Source organism: Vicugna pacos, chromosome 1 (genome assembly GCF_048564905.1).
Source record: "Vicugna pacos chromosome 1, VicPac4, whole genome shotgun sequence".
NCBI classification, from domain to species: Eukaryota; Metazoa; Chordata; class Mammalia; order Artiodactyla; family Camelidae; genus Vicugna; species Vicugna pacos.
Window position 1 is genome coordinate 9,918,393 of NC_132987.1, and position 17,846 is coordinate 9,936,238.

Sequence of the window (17,846 nt, forward strand, 5' to 3'; positions counted from 1 at the left end):
GAAAAAAAACCAAGGGCCAGTTCACTTGCAGTTAATAGAAGATGATCATGAAATTTATTACACATTAGTTTAAAAAACTGAGAGCTACCTGCAAACATTTTGATACCAACAGCTCACATATTCTGAGAAACATGAGTTTGACTTGATGATTCCTGCAGAAGATAGGGTTTGCTTACATAGCGTACATGCAGGCTGGGTAGGATAAAACCTCATATCAGCTTTAGTGTCACATAGATGTTGTAGGTACAGTGAAAACCATAGTAGAGGTATTCAGGTGGGGCACACATGGTTTTGAATTTTTTTTTTTAAAAAAAGCATTTTACAGTGAAATTGTTATACACACTAATGCAAGTAAGATGTGTATGATTTTAAAGTAAACTGTGGTATTCTTTTACTCATTTGTGGTTAGCTTTGAGTATGCTGTGCTTACCAAATTTCTCTTTTAAATAGGTATATAAACATCATGTGTCTGAGCTCACTTTGTCTTCTTATTTTAAGAAACTTGTGTGGTTTCCTGTTCTTCTTTTAATACCTCTCTGCTGTAGCCATAGATATCACAGATTAAGAAAATATGGGAAGAATAGTTAACTTTAGGACAACACCAAAAATAGGTGTTGGGAGTGGTAATGTCTCTGTGTGTCCTCATTAGCATATATGTAGTTACATATCTAGTTGTTTCTAGAGAGAAAGATGAAATTAACTACAGGTTTCATCTGATCTAGGTGCACATACAAGAGATGTAGAAAAGTTGAAATTCAAAATATCATTGTTAAGGTGAAAAAACAAGTAATATTTATTAAGATATTTATTGAACTCTAATGATATACCATGTACTATGCTAAGAACTTTATCTGCTATTTCATTGAATTGTTTCAAAAACCCTAAGGGAGTTAAGGAACTGAGGCTTGAAGAGTTGTTTAAAGTAACTTGCTAGAGGTCACCCAGCAAGTAACTTGAGCAGGGGAAATTCACACACAGCTGTTGGATTCCAGAGCCTGAGCTTTATGCACTTTCAGTTCCAGATTCTGCCTTTCGCCAAGTCCTCCCGGTATTCTGTATAATGTTGAGAATCTAACAGATGAATGGACCACTGACTGATCTAGTAGACGTGGAGCATTGTCCTGACTCTGCCACTTCCTTTCACATCAGGACCTCTGCAGATCCCTCAAACTCTGGTCTCCTAAAGATAGAAATAATACTGATCTTGTGGAAATATTCAGGCAACAATGAATACAATAAACAATATCATTAATGATTACCTAAAATTACTATAGTGAGGAAAGTCACATAGTAACATACTTTAGATGCACACTGACACATACAGACGCAGCTTTTGCTTCCGTGAGTTTGCTAAATGGAAGTATTTTATCATTTCTGGTATACGGGTACAGAGACTGAGCTGACTGAGTACAGTGCAAATAACACCCGAGGTCAGGGGTTTGATTTCCTTATGAGCTAGTTGGCTCTCCACCATCAGAGACAGAATTTGGGCTCAGTGCCAGACAGTTGCATGGTATGTTTGGGTGAATCCAGTAATTAGAGAAAAGCATGACTAACATCCAAATCTAGGAGAGATGCTTAAGACTGAAGCTAGTAAGAACCCACATGAAATGTCTAAAACAAGCTAACTGTAGGAAAGGTCTTCAAAAGCAGCTCAGTCTGTCTTGTGATTTAAAAGACGAGCCTCTCAGTACACGTTTGTAGGTCGTGGCCTCCTCTGAATCTTTTCAATGGGAGAAATCTACAAATGCGGATGTTATGACAGAGGACATGCATGATACATAGATTTAATTTATATACGTTTCTTTATATAAATACTTCTTGTAATTAAAATACTGTAATTAAAATACATTTGGATAATGTATCCCTTATTATATCATGCTTTATTAAACATTATACATATATATTACTGAATACTGTTTTACAAACCCCATATATACTCTAATTTATAGGCTGTTTATGGAATTTCCAAGTGTACTTTGACTATATATTATTTTTGCCTTATGCACGGACTTTAGAATCAGCCTACAAGTTAGCTGTGACTCTGGAATACAGAAATAGAGATTGATGTAATAACAGCCACAATAAGAAGGGACTGCTCATGGGTCTGGACGTGTTATAGTTTAAAATTTTGTTGGAGTGTCTATCTAGAATGTATCCAAGAGCAAAGATAGCCGGTCCTGGTTCTCTATACAGAAACATGCAAAAAAAAAAATGGGAAAGATAATTTATTAACCAATAATGGCTTGAGAAATGTACTTTAAAATACATCCACTAAAAATCCACCTGAAGTATAATTTGGTTCCCTATCTGTCAGAGTCTAAATAGCAGAAAGGAGATCTCCTCTATACATTTAAGTACTACGTATCACTCATGAAGTTGCTGTAGGCTGACTTGTATTTTACGCATCGTTGCCTGAGTCCTCTCACCAGATTATGAACTCGTTGAAGATCAAGTGTTTTTCACCTTTTGTCTTCCTGGTAGTGCCTGCACTGAGAGTAGTGGAAACTCAGAAACATCAGATGAATGTCTCTGGTTCTTAGAGCAGGTAGCATTCCCCGTGGCAGATTACAAAGTGATTTACTAGTTTATAAATCAGTCTCTTGTGAGTTTGGTTAGCACAAATTAATTTCCCAGAGTTTAATTCCCATGGATGAACTGATAAAATTGGATTTCAGTGAAATGGTACATGTAACAGGAGGGTATAGGGGACAAAGTTTCTAATAAATTTCTGAAAGTGAACTGCACATCTCTCCAGTGCATAGCAATGGGATTTCATGATAAGCTACTGCACCACATTCTCTGATGTTTTGTTACATCTTATGCCCAAATAGGAGTAAGAGTGTAGATTTCTTTTCATTTTTGCCTTCTATTATTATAGAAGAGTGTAACTCTCCACTTCTTGAATTGTTTTTAAGGTATATACATATACTAAGGGAAAGATATATAATCTTCATGTAATCTAGAGATTTAAAGAATTAGAATTAAAAAAAAGAATTAGAATAATAAATGGACAAAAATAATAGTTTTATTTGGCAACCACTAATGGCAGGTTTCAGTAAATCCCACCTTGAAAGTCCCAGCAAATCTGTGGTCAGTATACTGTGGGTGCAGGCTGGCGTTTTGTATAGGAAGATAATGGTTTTTAATTGACTCATCTAAGAAGTTTCATCCTGACAGGAGAGAAATGAACTTAGAGCTAGTATTAACAGGTGATAATTAAATTACGGATTCTGCATGCTAAATGTCCTAAACTAAGGCAAGATGAAGCAACTGGAGGCCATTAACTTTAATAATTGGAATCCATATCTCTTAAGTAGGATTTTATAGCACATTAACAATGGTTGGTTAGTATTAAATCAGAAACCTGTTTTCTTACTAATGCATGTTTTACTAATTCAACTTCATACCTATACATTTAAATGTGCAAAATAATTTATAGGAAGTAATATGTCTTTTAAAAAGGTAAATTAAAAAAGATAAATGTAGAACATTTGTCAGATTTTAAAGTCAGTACCTCTTGAAGGCCCATGATTGGTTACCTTTAATTATAAAGAATTAGGAAAAAGAAAAATTTAAACACTGAATTTTGTTATTAAAGCTGAAAAATCCCTAATTTAAATGTTCAGGTATTCTTTTATAGAGACTTTATGCCATTTAAGTTTGACTTAATGGTTTAAATATTAGCTAGTTTTTCCACATTAATTATATAGCTGTGCTGCAGACATCATGTAGGCATTTTATCATAGTAATGACAGTCCTTTCCAAAGAGTTTTTTTGTTTTGAAGAACGTTTAATGAACATTTGCATTTATAATACTACCAATTAACTTTGAAATACTTAATGTCATTTGTTTACATTTTGGACTATTGTTAAACAGTCCCCACCTCCCCTGAGAAATCCATTTTGTTATGACTAGAGTGAACATCCAATTTTTCAGCCAAACTTTTTGGGGGTGAGAGGGGATGCTGTTAATAATAAAAATGCCGGGACAGCAGCTGTCAACCAGGATGTCTGTCACCCAGCATAACAGTAGAGCATCGTTTCAGTACAGTCCCTGCGTTACTGTATTCCCCCATCACCAAAGAAGTGTATCTGGAGAAGAGCTTTCACAATCCCTGTCTGGGGAGATAGGAACATGTGTTTCCATGAGATCTGGGTTTCCCTCTCCTCCAAGTCACCAGAGGTTTTCTTGTTGTTTTCACTTTGATGTCACCATGTTGGTGTTGAAGCTCCAGACTGGGAGAGGAATGTGCTGGAAGGTGTGCAATGTGGTGGTCAGAAGTGAAGGGGACTAGGGGCTGAGGAACAGAGAAGGTGGGCTCTCCTTTCAGTTTAAACTCCATAGGAGCAGCCTTACAGGATGGCCAGAATTAGCGCTGGTCCTCCTCCTTTTTCACTTCCACCAATCGTGTTTTACGCAGTTCCCACTCAGGAAAAACAAAGACCATTCCTACGAGTAGTGAGTCTTTCAGTTCACCGGATTCTGGAGTGGGGAGGAGGCAGACCTGGGGTTCCGGTAGCCCTCTTCAGTGCACCAGTTTCCCTTATCCTGCTGCTGGAGACAGTTTTGAACAGAAGGGGCTCAGCATTTATAAGATAAAAGGTCCAAGGAAGGGGAGCGGGCCAGGGAAGAGGGGAGAGGGGGCAATTGGGAGAACAGGCCATAACAGATTTTAGAATTTTACTGATTTTACCATGGAGAGAGAAAGTGCTTCTGGTGTGAAGCCTCTGTCCCTGGCTAGCTGCAGAAAGAACTGTCACAGAGATGCCCCTCTGTCTGGACATATAACCTGTAAGTAATCCATACCTGTATAATTGTTACATATTTCAAACAGGTCTGTAATCTTCTCAGAAAAATAACAGCATGAGTAGGCTTACTCATTTTTTCTCTTGTTCCAGTGATTTTCACAGCAATGCCTCTCTGCTCCCCGAAAAAAAAAAAAAGAAAAAAGAAAGGTCTTGTAGCTTCACATTATCTTTAAATGTGCTTTTATTGTGTGCTTATCTGCACTATGGTCGTTCAGTGTACTGACCCCATGGTGCTTTGCACGGATCTTTAAAATGGGGAATCCATGTAAGAAAGTTAAATGAGGAAAAAAGAAAAAAAAATCAAAACAGACTACACATAGCAAGGTTAAATTGAGTGCTGTTAACCCCCTGCTGAAACCAGCTAATAGTGCAGAAGCGACAGCAGGAATCTGAAACAGAGGTTAGTGCTGGGAAATTCCAGCTCAGGAGAGTTATAAATGAAATATATTGGCTAGGTTTTCTTCATAGAGTATCAGTTTAAAGAACAGTTTAACAGTAACATCAAAGATGATACTAACTGTATATCCAGTAGAAATAATAAAAATGAAAGCAGTATCTTAGTCTGAAGCACCCATTAGAATTCAAGTGAGTTTTTTCTCCTGCTTTTAACAAAGTAAGATGTCATTTACATACAACAAAATGTGTAAAGTAAAATTAAGTTTTATTTATACATAATATAGCTCAGTTAACTTTTAAGATAGAAATAAAAACCATGTAATCAGCAATCTGATCAGAGTACTGAACATTATCACCACCCCAGAAAGTTCCCCTCCTGCCTCTCAAAACCACATGTGTTGTTATTCAGAAATTTTGGTCCTCTGGTTATTCTCAGTTCACCTCCAATTCTATATAAACGACCATATCTGTTTCAAAATTACAGGCTTGCTTTTGCATGCCTCCCGCTGTCTCCACCTCTCCCCAGTATATTTCCAGAACAGTTCTCTTCTGCTTTCGGCCTTATTTCCTCAAATCCAGTTAAATGAAAAACCGCTCTTATTTTATGGATAAGTAAATAATTAAATAACAGTGACATAGTTGCCTTGGTAGAAGACTTGCTGCTTTCAGAATATATGTAATTGAGAAAATGTAAGAACCAGTCAGTGACATTGAATGAAAAATATAAAATATGCATACTGTTATATGTAGGGTCTAGGTATTTTACAACTCAAAAAACATCCATTAAAAACACTTTCACAACTGGTTGTAGATTTCATTAGATAGAAAAAGTGCTAGTCACTCACACTCTAATTTAATCACTAGTCCATCTTTTAGAAACTTTGAAAATGTTCTAATCAACAGCCTCATTTATTCTTCTTTTCAGCTTTCACTTCTACTCCCTTCCTTTATAAGAGTCCCACCCAGGAACAGTTTTTGTTTGTCTGTGCATCTTTCTCCTGGTATCTCCCACCAGGTGTTGTTTGACTGTCTTCATCTCTTTTCCTTCCCATCTCCAGAACCTGGAACAGCCTCTCTCAGTACAGTCAGATGAGTCCAGTAGTTCCACCTCCACTGCTGGCGGAGCTTAGGATTTCCTCATTCTGCCACCAGGCCTTTAAACATGAAAATGCCATTCTCACAGTTCCTTGTTTTTTCGCCACTTCAAGGAACACATCTATCCATTCTTCCTTTCACTCCATTCCTGTGAGAATATAGTAAAATTTATTTAGAAAGCTTTTAATGATCATGAATTTGATTCCATCCTGTTTCCTAGAATACTTTATATAGAAAGGCTGTATATAAAATACCAGGGCATTTGCTTTCCAGATTCCCATTACTATAGTGGGGTTTACTTTGTTTTAAATTTCCTCAGTGTTTCTTTAATTATCTAAATTCCCATTACTGTCTAGAGTTAGTGCATTCCCACATTTGCTGTGTTGACTGTAAGCTGGGAGACAGCTGGAGCAGGAGCCCACTGTTCTCACACTCCAGTGTCTCACTGGAGTGAGTGCCACATGAAAGGTCTAGACAGTGACTCAGAACAGGGACACACTTAGGGCAAAGACAGAAAAGGAAATCCGGTAGAAACGTAATACAGAACTGAGAAAAGACGAAAAGTTTTATAAAGAATGTAAATGGGTTAAGAGAAGAAATTAAAGAAGCAGAGTCATTGGGTCCACTAAAATAAAACAAAGCAAAACAGCAAAAATAACAACAAAAAACCCTGCTTTTGGTTTAAAAAAAAAAGGAGGGAACAAAACATGGAATACAGCAGAAATGTGTTCTGCTGAGTTGATACATCTTTTGAGAAATGTTCACAGCTCTAAAATAATGGAAAGACTGTATTTTCCACTTCCTCCATGAGAATATTGGTATATAAAGAGGCAACAGATATAAAATATCTGAGATATTTGAGAGGGGTTTTTTTTTTTCATTAAACTTTGTTTTAATGGGTCTCAAGAATCTATGACAGATTGTTGGTCAGGTTGTTTCCATCGGAAAATACTGATTTGAAAAATGAGTAACTTAAAACTGCCACATACACAAACACATGGTCCGCAAAAAACTCTCCTTTCCTCCTGAAGGTTTTATGATGCACTGTAATCATTAACCACTCTTTTACTATTAAACTCAAATGGCCAGTTGAGACAAACAGTTCAGTGATGGTCACGTAGTACTTGCCGGTCTTAAATTCCCACAGGGAGGTATCAGTGGTGATACTGCACTCCTGTTCAGCTCTCAGTTTATCCAAGACCCAAGCATACTTCAAAGAGCCCCTCCTTACCTCCAGCAGCCCCCTTCTCAAAGTTTTCAGTGGTTCTTTTGTCAGTCGTACCACATTTATAGATCAGATGGCCAGTAGTGGTAGGCTTGCCCACATCTATCCAGTGAAGATGTGTTAATAGGAGTTTTTTTCTTTCCTATTTTAGCTTAGATTTAGTGGTAGTTTGTATGAAACCTGTTACAAAAAAGCGAGAGGGTTTTCGTAAGATAATATAAAATTAACCTAAAATTAATCTAAAATCCCCAATGTAGAAGCTTGGTTTAGGGATTAGGGACCTAAATAAATATAAATAGAGCCACAATTACTAGGCTAGAATTACAAAAACCAGTCCTCATGCTTTGGAGCATAAAAAGATCACTGGATGCAATTAAAATGAAATTTCTCTCCTCTGCACGTTACTGTCCAAGTAGGCAATTCAGAGGACCTTAAAGCCTGCTTCTAATGCAAGACAGAACTATGTTCAAAGCAGAAAACATGATGGCTGGATGGATTGCTTCAGTATGGCAATTGCCATATTTCTAAGAGCATGTCCAAAAAGTATGCTTAATGCCTCAGCAGGTTTGGTGGTTTTGAGACATGATGAATGAGAATCAACAATAGAGCTCGTCTCTGGGGAAATGTTCAAAAAGTATGATGGTATGTATGTGAATCAATAACTTGCAAGAAACAGACAACTTTAAACAGTATAATCCCATCATTTTTCTTAGGAGGGAATTTAAGAAACCAAAAGATCTAAGCCTGAAAGACAGCTCAGTGACACGGCGTTACATGCGGAATGGGTCATCATTCAGTTATACGTGCTAGGGGACAACAGTTTAAAAAAAAAATCCAAGGCAGTAAAGCAATAACTTCTGAAGTTGTACTCATCTTAAGAGGCATTTTACAGGAAGGCCAATATTCCTGGGACCACAAGGTTCTGTGTGCCTGACTTAATGGGCTAATTTTAGACTCCTTCCTCATATGTTTGATGTTGAAGAGCTTTTTAACAATAAAAACAGCATCTTTGACCAAGGGCCATGATCAAAGCTGCTCTATGAATGAGAAAGAAAACGTTCAAACAACTGAAAATTCACCATCTGGAATTCCAGATTCCACAGTTATAAAAGACTGTAAAAGGTAGGGGAGAGTATAGCTCAAGTGGTAGAGTTCATACTCAGCGTGCATGAGGTCCTGAGTTCAATCCCCAGTACCTCCTCTAAAAATAAATAAATAAACCTAATTACCCCCCCCCACCAAAAACAAACAAAAACCGAAATAAAATACTGGCTTTAAATTTTTTTTAAAGACTGTAAAATATGTATATTTCCTCCTTCAACTTATGAATATATCAAAGCTGAATTCTGGTATCCTAGGGTAATGGCTTATAGAAAAATACACATTGTAAAATAACTGCATTTCCAGTGGGCAGTCATAGGTTCCATTAAATAGATAGACACTAGGAAATGGTGTACCATTCTCTCTCTGAAAATAGTAATAAGCTGTTAGTACTGGATTTACTTCATGAAGTCAGGTAGTTTTTTAAAAATTACTATATTTTATGAGATTTGTTTCAGAAATCCAATTTCATTAATTCCACATCTTTCATTCCATTTTGACTCTTGAATCTGCTGAGTCAAGGATATGTATTTGTGGACTATCTCTTAATCACAAACAAGAGGAAGAAACATTTTTATGATTCTTAATAGCCAAAGTATGTAAAAATCTAAAAATGTATTCCTACGACTGTGGGCTAATCAAATTTTTATGAACTTTATATTATATGCACCAAAACCATTAACTCTTAAACTCTGAAGTGAATGCTTCTTTACACCAGAGAAAGATATTGTAGTGCAGAGCACAAACTTGAGCACTAGAATGGCTTGTCTTTAACATTTAAGACACTCACCACCTGTATGAATTTCCTCAGTCTCCTTCTCCATGAGTTCAGCATGGAGAAGGATTACTCTTTAAACTGCCTAGTGTAGCACCTGCACGTTTTTAGCTGTAGGAGCTTCACAAGTGGCAGCCATCACCATCACCATCTGCACCACTGTCACCATCAGCATCACCATCACCATCTGCATCACCGCAATCATCATCTTTCTCATAGTCCAGCTGGTTTCTATGTTAGGATTATATTTTTAAAAAGTGAGTCCCATCCATAATGATATAAATAGTTAAGAGATTAAAGGAAATGTTCTATTGAGTGTTAAGAAATATTAAGCCATACCAGTTTCCAGTTTGTTCCTACAGTTGAAAATAAATATATATATAAATTCACAGGGAAACAAAAGCCATTCCAAAATGAAAATACTAGTGAAGTGACCACTTACAAAATTAGTTCCAACTCAAACATTATTTCTGTTTAATACCAGTGTCCGTATATATGCTCATCCTAGCAAAGACTTTGGTTTCTCAACAAACACAGGGCAAATTCAATTTGGTTGTAAAATGAAACTGGAAATTATTCAGAAGCTTTCATAAAATGGGTTAAAGCGATGAAGGACTGCTGAGATCACATGCCAAGCCCCTGGTAGATGAGAAAACCCACAAAGACACCAATAGGATCGCTCTGCAGTGACTTGACTGTCGAAGGACTAAGAGAGAGACCCTTTGAAAAACTGGTGAAGCACCTTAATTTTTTTTTGTAAAAAACGAAGTGTCTATTATACTGTAAAAGCCAAAAATGCTGTTAAAAAATCTAATAATGTGCTATCAAGCATACAAAAAATTATGCCAATAAAAGAGTTTTCACTCTCCTAATTAGAACACTGTTTCAGTAATATTATAGATTTTCTTAATGGATTTAGAAATCAAGTTATTTTTGGTTTAATTTTTCACAATTTACTCTGAATGTTTATCTCAGTTTTAAGTGATTTCACTTTAAGGAGCCGTTTCGTGGAATTATCCTCAGAGAATAAGTACCTACTATACATGAAATAAAAGTTTGTATAAAAATTATTAAAATGTTAAATTACATAAAGTGATACAGATGGTACTCTGTATTATATTTAACACTCAAATAGATGAATTTATGTAAAGTAGTTCTGTAGTTGTATAAAGAATATCCAACAATATCATGAATTTACAAAAAGAAATTTCTTCTGAGGAGTTCAGATTGCTTCATACAAAAATTACAATTTGGCCCATCTTCAGCCTGAAATAACTAATTTTTTTTCCTCTAGCAAGGACTACTCTTCACTCAAAACAGGCAAAAATCCTAGAGGAATGACCATGGTAAGTCTCAAGACAGTAATCTTTCCAGATAAAGTTGCACCTCATTTATCTGACACGCCAGAAAATGAAATGTTAACTGGAAAATACACTGTGCTTCTGAAGCCAGTGCTGATGGGGCTTCCCCATACTGCTCAGAAACGGCCTGCATTCTCTCTTCTGTGCTCCTCAGTGGTGTCTCAGACACAACCAGTAAAATACTCTACTGTATTCAGATTATTTGCTTGTCTGTTTATTGGAACCATTACATAGCAGGCTCTTTGGGGACAGAGAACATGTTTTACTCATCTTTGTATCCAAGATATTCAGGACAGATTAGCATGTGGTCCATCTCTGTCACAGAAGGGAAGGAAGGCGGTAGGGAGCAGGAAGGACTCAGACTTTCTTTTTTTTTTTTTAACACTAGCAATTTTTTTTTTAACAGAAATCTTTCTCATTTACAGCACTCTCTCCTTTTTCTTACTGTACAGAGTGAACTAAACATGCTTGTTAAACTTTTTTGGATGACTAAGGGCCATAGTTTAGAACATTAATTATCACTCTGTGCTATAAAAATGATGCTTTTCAGTTCTATTCAAATGTCTAGGTTGATCTTTCCAAGAATTCATTACTTTGGGGCCTTTCCAGCAGGGGATACCTCTTGTAATCTGCAGGAGGAACTGAAGGTTGACAGGGAAAACCAGTTACATGGGCACGTTAAAGCAGTAACCTCAACACTGGCGACAGTCCTGGACTAAAGAGAGGGGCTGGCTCTGTGACCACTCAGAGGTCTTCTCTGTAATCCTAAGCATTCAGGGATTTGTTCCTACATTCAAAGTTTAGAAAGTTAGTTCATATTTAATTCCATTATCTATGTCTTATAAAACTTATAAAAACTAAATACATTGAAATTCCAAATTTCCAAAGTGTCCTCAAGATGCAAGTATAAGTTTTTAAGTAATTAAAATCTTTATTTATAAAAAAAAATCTTAGCGCCCAGCTAAGAATTACACAAAGATAAAAATATATTTCGCAATGTCCAGAGAAAGGCAAAAGTAAAAAGTTCTGTATCTTAAGTGTTGGTTTTTAACACGCTACAAATATTTATTTTGTAGATCAAGGTCCATTTCAAATATGCACCCATCAAAGCAGTTTCCAAAGTCCACAGATCCCAGTTTTAGAGGTCAAGAGAGGCTATTCAGAAATTAGTTTTCATTTAATTCCAACAGGAGGAATGACTAGATAGTGCTTTGTTTTCTTAGAAAAGAAACTCACACAGGAAGCTGACACCAGCCCATTCACATCTGATTCAGGCCTGAGGAACCTAGGTGATCTCGCCAGGACCCACTCCCAGGCACACACGTGTCTCAGTCCACACTCTCAAAACCTGCCAGAACTGTGTTTCTCAAAGCAAATACTACAGTGGAGCTGGCAGGACCAGCACTCAGCCACCTCCCTTAGTAACACCACAGTCCTGAAGGAGTGCAAGAAACGTGAGCAAAGACACAAAAGTGGTCATTTGTCCAAGTCTGAAAAGCAGCAAACATGCACTCTGAAAGCCCTGAAAGACACATAAGGCCAACAGTGCTAATGAGTTGAAAGCGGGCAGGAGGTAGGGTGGGGTCAGATGTGGCTCCTTTACCATCAGTCCTCTGACCCTGGCTCTCCCACCCCACCCCAAAGCTCAGAAACAGCCAAGTATAAAGAAAAGAACATCCATGAGGGTTCAGATTCTGCTTCCAACACTTGGTGCTCTTGGGCAGTTTATTGACCGTATCTGAGTCTTGGTTCTCACAGGGCAACAGTAGGATTAAACGAGAGACTGTGTGTCACATGCCTGACATCTGCAAACACTCGATCCACAGTGGTTCATGGCACGTTAATTTTAAGCACATGATGTGCTTTTTTGCTTTCCTTAGAGACAAATATTTAGGTATTTATAGACCTATTTTCAGTTCACTTGTGATATTCTGACAGCTACTATGAAAGAAAAGAGATGTAAGCAAAACATGAGAGAGTTACAAGCAAGACACGGTTGTCCTTAACCATATAATTTAATAAGTTGCTTTGTAATTTATAGTTATAGAACAAGTCTATCAACTTGATTCTGACAGAATCAAATCCTGGAAAACAATCCTAAATAAAAGTCTCAACTCTTCAGTTTTTTGCAGAAGTACTTATTAATATCTTTGATGGAGGTATTCAAAACTCATTTTCACCACTCATTCTTTTAAAGAGGCTTGTTATTTAGAATATTTTATTGCAACAGACAGATATTTCTACACTTATTTTATTGGTAGGGCTTAATGAGTTTTATGAACAATCGTGCACCAGATTTTTTAAAAACTTAGTTTACTTTATCTATTTCGCTCTGAGACATTTCAAGAAGGCAGAAAAACTACACTACTGCATACTATACGGGCATTTTTAACAGTCCTTTCTGAAAAGAGCAACCAGTGGCTAATTCAGAACCCTGACAGAACAGCAGAAGGCTACCTGGAGTATATAAATATTTTTTCAAGTTGTCCTTGCCATCAGTTTTCTTCCTCTTTTTAAAGCAGGTTTCTTTCTGACTTTGAAGATGCAGCAGTTTCAGAAGAGGAATTTCCTACCTAACTGTAGGTAACATGTTTAGGGATCATTAAGAGTCAGACATTAGAGTCAAGTCACCTCCCCGAGATATAAACCTACAGTTTCTCTGGTTCTTCTTAGTTATCTCTCCATTCAATATATTTATTTTCTGAAAATAGTCCCTGGTGATTGAGAGCTCTCTTGTGGAATTAATGGCTTTAATGGAAAGGCTGTGCTTCCAGACTCCTCAAATCCTCTTTGGAATGTAATTCCACATATACAGTTCGGACAGATTTTTTAAACATCCTAAATCCGCCTGTTGTAATGGGCACTATTGAGAACTGAAAGGGAATCAAATAACTTGCTTAAATATTTTCTGTGGATATATATATGCATGCAGTCTCATTTATGTGGATGCATGTATATATACACACACTCCTCCAGACACCGGCATTCCTAGGACTCAGTCAGTAAATGCAAACTGGCCCTTTAGAAGAAGGAATTAAGTAAGCCATCAGGCAACAGGTAAAAAAAAAAAAGCACTTGGGGTAGCAAACATTGTTCCAGTTTCTTGCTTCTCTGAAGTCAGTATCAGCACATAAACTTTTCGTTGCCCAAGCAAGGTGTGCTGATGACTTAGTATTTATCCATTCTTCTTCCCTGTTTCTTCTGGTCCATGGAAGGATTATACTTCCCTCCCCCTTGCAGTTGAGCAAGATTAAGGGAGTTTCTGGCCAGTGGGTTTGGGGCCAGGTGAAAGCATTTAATTGCCAGTTTGAGATCCTCCACCCTCCTACCTGCCATGGTGATCAGATCATGGTACTATAATATCAGAGCAGCCTAGATTACAAACTACAGACATGAAGTCACAGCCCAGCAGAGTCACCCGGCACACAGGCTGTGTGTGTCATGAGAAATGAACCTTTGTTGTGTTCAGTACTGAGGTTCTGATGCTGTTTGTTACACAGCACAACTTAGCCTCTCCTGAACAGTAACAGAGATTTAGTGTTTGTTTTTCCACTGGAGGCTGCTTCCTAAAGCTACCTGAAGTTTGTGTGAAGTTTATTGAAAGAAAAGAGTAGTCTTGGGCAAAAAATTTATGAAGTAAAGGATACTGAGTGAGAAGTAAAGGAAAACTTTGGTAGGGGGGATATTCAAAACAAAGGTGAGGAGGTGAAGTCAAGAAATACTCTTGGGCATTGGAATGGATGAGATAATGAACAAAAGTAAATTCTGGAGAAGAGTTTTCAGGGAACATGTGGAAGTGAAGAATTTGTCTGCTGTTAGTGTCCGAATGGACCACTCTAGTCGGACATGCGGGTGAAGCCTAGTCCCAACCTCTCATCTTCTTCCGTTGACCTAACGGCGCCTGACTGTAGGCTAGCCTCTGCCACTCTGGGATTCGGTTTTGCACGAGCATGAAATATTGTCCACTTCACAACCAAGATTTCTTTGTTACCAAGGACTCTTGTTCTTAGGTGCCTGTCTGGCTCAAACCCTTGATCATTGACTACAACTGGGAACATCCCATCCTCTTTCCTGACCGTCTTCCTAGGTTTCCCCGGGTTCCGAGGGCAGTCCAGACTACCTCTGCTGCACAGAACTGGTAGCTTCATATGTAAAACAGAAACTTTAGGAGATAGCAAAATAAATAACAGTAAAATGCAGAAAATCATAGATCATTTATATGAGAGTTGAAATTTTAGTATAGTTACAGAGGGTATGTACATATTGCATACACTGCTTTTTATGGTCAGAAACAGACATGAATGGTAGCATGCTGTTTTTTATCCTTTTTGAGTTGTGCAGTTGAAAAAGGAGGAGTCACAGCATTAATCATTCAATACAGGTTTTACAGACCAGGCATTTTAATTTCTATGGGGATTGTGACAGTATTATAGTTTGATATTTTCTAGCATAAGAGGTATAAATTGGCCAGTCCCAATCTAGGGTGTGCAAAAAAGGTAACTTTATTTTTTGTAAAGTGATCTCTTTCTAGTTATAGGCTGCTATTCCAAATCATGGTCTAAAATACTCAACCTTGCCTTTTAAAAAGGTACTCCAGTATCTTCTCATCTGAAACACCTTCTTTTGACTAACTATTCAGTCTGTAAAGCTGTTTACTCCCCTTTAAGGCTCTCCCCTCCCTCTTAATCAAGACTGCCTTTGAGTACAGGAGACGCCTCGCTCCTCTCACTGTCCTTCCAATGAGGCCTTTCACGGGCGTGACTTCTGGGCCTCAGGCCTGTCCTCCCTGCGTCTCCCAGGTCAGTAGGAAGGCGGTGCCCGGAGGTGCAGAAGTGTGCGGTCTCTCTGTCCATAGGACGGTTGCACTCAGCTGCCTCCCCCGCGCTCTGGAAACCAAGTCAGCTTTAGACCTGCCATCCCCTCAGCACTTCCGAACTCCATTAGGACCTTGAACCTCTCGGTTGCTTACTCTGCTCTACCCTGGAGTTTGTGGACCCCTGTAAAAATTACCCTCTAGTCCGTTAGCTGGGGAAACCTTCCTCAAACTTCATTCCTTTTTCCATTACTACGGACTGTGGTGGACATGACCACTTCGTGCCCAGCAGGACTTTCTGAAAGGCTTGTGGCTTTTGCAGGCTGTTCTCCCAGAGAAGCCAAGCAGCAGCCTGAAAATAGATGGATTACCCTTCAGCCTTTCTGAGGCCCAGTCTTGTTCCACCTCTAGCGTGGACCTCCGCACCCTGGGCTCCTCCACTCGGAATAGCTCTCTTCCTTTGACCCTTCTAGACCTGAAAGGGGTTCAGTTTCCTTCACAAGGTACCTAGAATTGTTGTTCTCACTGTAATTATAATATCAGTAATCCTCCAAATTTGTCTTTTTCTCACTCTTTTACATGTTTTTCTTGTAAAAACTCGGCTTTGGAAGTTCTTAGAAAACCGTTTAACCACTTGAAAGCCTGGTTTACAATCTTTGGACTTCAAAAAAAAAATCTACTTTCAAATTCAAAGTTAAGCTTCCCTGATCTAGGTACCATCCCTAGCAGTCAGTTTCAGCCTTATGGCCGAGTTAAGGCTGGTCCTAGTTTCAGGACAGGGAGTGGGGCAGGAGTGGAGTAAAGAGAGGGAATAGCATGGCTGAAAAAGAAAAGGTCACTGGGTAACATTTAACAAGCTACTATATCGTCCTAAGTACTAATTTGCCATCACAGAGTGGTACCACTTCAGGGGAGCGGAGTCTCTGATTACAATCTTTCAGTCCCTGTAGGACCCAGCCAGGGCCTCGTATGTAACTCAGTTTTCTTTTCAGAAAGCAGGCTGAGCCAGAAGCTTTCAGAAATGAACCAAGATTTCCAGGATCTAATAGGGAAATAATAGAGTCATGGATAATTACAGAGGAAACACTATGATGAGTAAAAAAAGTCAAAGAAACTTGCTGAAAACTTGAGTTTTGTATTTTTCTAGTGTTATGAATAAAACTGTATTGATGCTAAAGAAAAATAGCATTAAATACAGTTTAGGGGTAGTACTTATACAAGAGAACATCTTATTAATTCATATGCAGTCTTTAGGGAAATAGTGATTGCCTTTATAAATATATAAACTTGTGTAGCTGAAACTTCACCAGCAGTCAGTCAAAATAACATCATGTTTCAACTAGTGGACTGCTTGCAGATCTTTAACAGCTAAATATATTGCACTCAAAGTTATGCCATGATACTTGGGAAAATGTCATTTTCTACCCATGTGTGATAATGTGACGATAGTATCTGAAAGCAAAATCTGGACCCAGTAGGTTAATTATAAGTGTCAGTTACTAATCTTTTCTATTCTAGGATATTAACAACTCAACTAAAGGCATTTGACAAGTTTTCACATAGCTGAATATTTTTTTAATCCTATAGAGAATATTATATCTTTAGTCTAACAACAGGCTTAACTTTTGTGGAAACTCAACAGGCTTCCAGTTTTCTTTCGCTATTAATTATTAGCTTTAAAATAAACACGTTGTTAGAAACCACCTTTTAAGGAAAGGGAAACCTGGAGTTAGCCAGGCTTGAAAATTATAAGGGAGTAGAATGCATTTCCGTAGAACAATGTATGAATCACACAGAACTGCTTTCTGTTACAGCACCTTCATCAATTAGACCAGCAACAGCCGAAAGCTATTAGTTGCTGCTGGCTGCACTTGGTGAGATGTTTTTCTTCCTCCTCAGTATTCTGATGTCAGTTTATCACTTTCTTACCCAAACAGTGCCTGGGGCCCCGCTAACCTTAAATAATTGAGATGAATAAAAGAAAATATTTTAGTAATCAAAACGAGAATATCAGTGTCTTGTTTATGTATTAATCAGATATGCAGCAGCGACTGCTCAAAAAAGGATTGTGAAGAAAGTTTTATAAAGGTAATTTAAATGCTTAGCATGACAATAAAACAGATTCTCAATTTAGCAGTGTCTAATTTTTGATGTCTATAATTTTAATTTTTAAAATTTTAGTGACTTACGTTATTCTTATATCCCTTTTCTTCCATGACTATTAATTTTGTGAGTATTAATGCTGTTAAGATGAAATTCAAGTTCATT

The 17,846-nt window shown here is 37.7% G+C and overlaps 1 protein-coding gene across 2 annotated transcripts in view; it reads left to right on the forward strand.

Annotated features, from left to right (window-relative positions):
• Nucleotides 1–17,846, forward strand: part of UBE2E2 (ubiquitin conjugating enzyme E2 E2) — a 325,579-nt gene that overhangs the window by 109,493 nt on the left and 198,240 nt on the right. The window contains exon 1 of one of the 2 annotated variants that reach the window (XM_072949060.1): nucleotides 10,733–10,750. The exons of the other annotated variant lie outside the window; for it this stretch is intronic. Within the exon in view, the coding sequence (XP_072805161.1) occupies nucleotides 10,742–10,750 (9 nt within the window). The 5' untranslated portion in view covers nucleotides 10,733–10,741. Of the gene's footprint in view, nucleotides 1–10,732; nucleotides 10,751–17,846 lie in introns of those variants that run through there. 2 annotated transcript variants of the gene reach the window in all.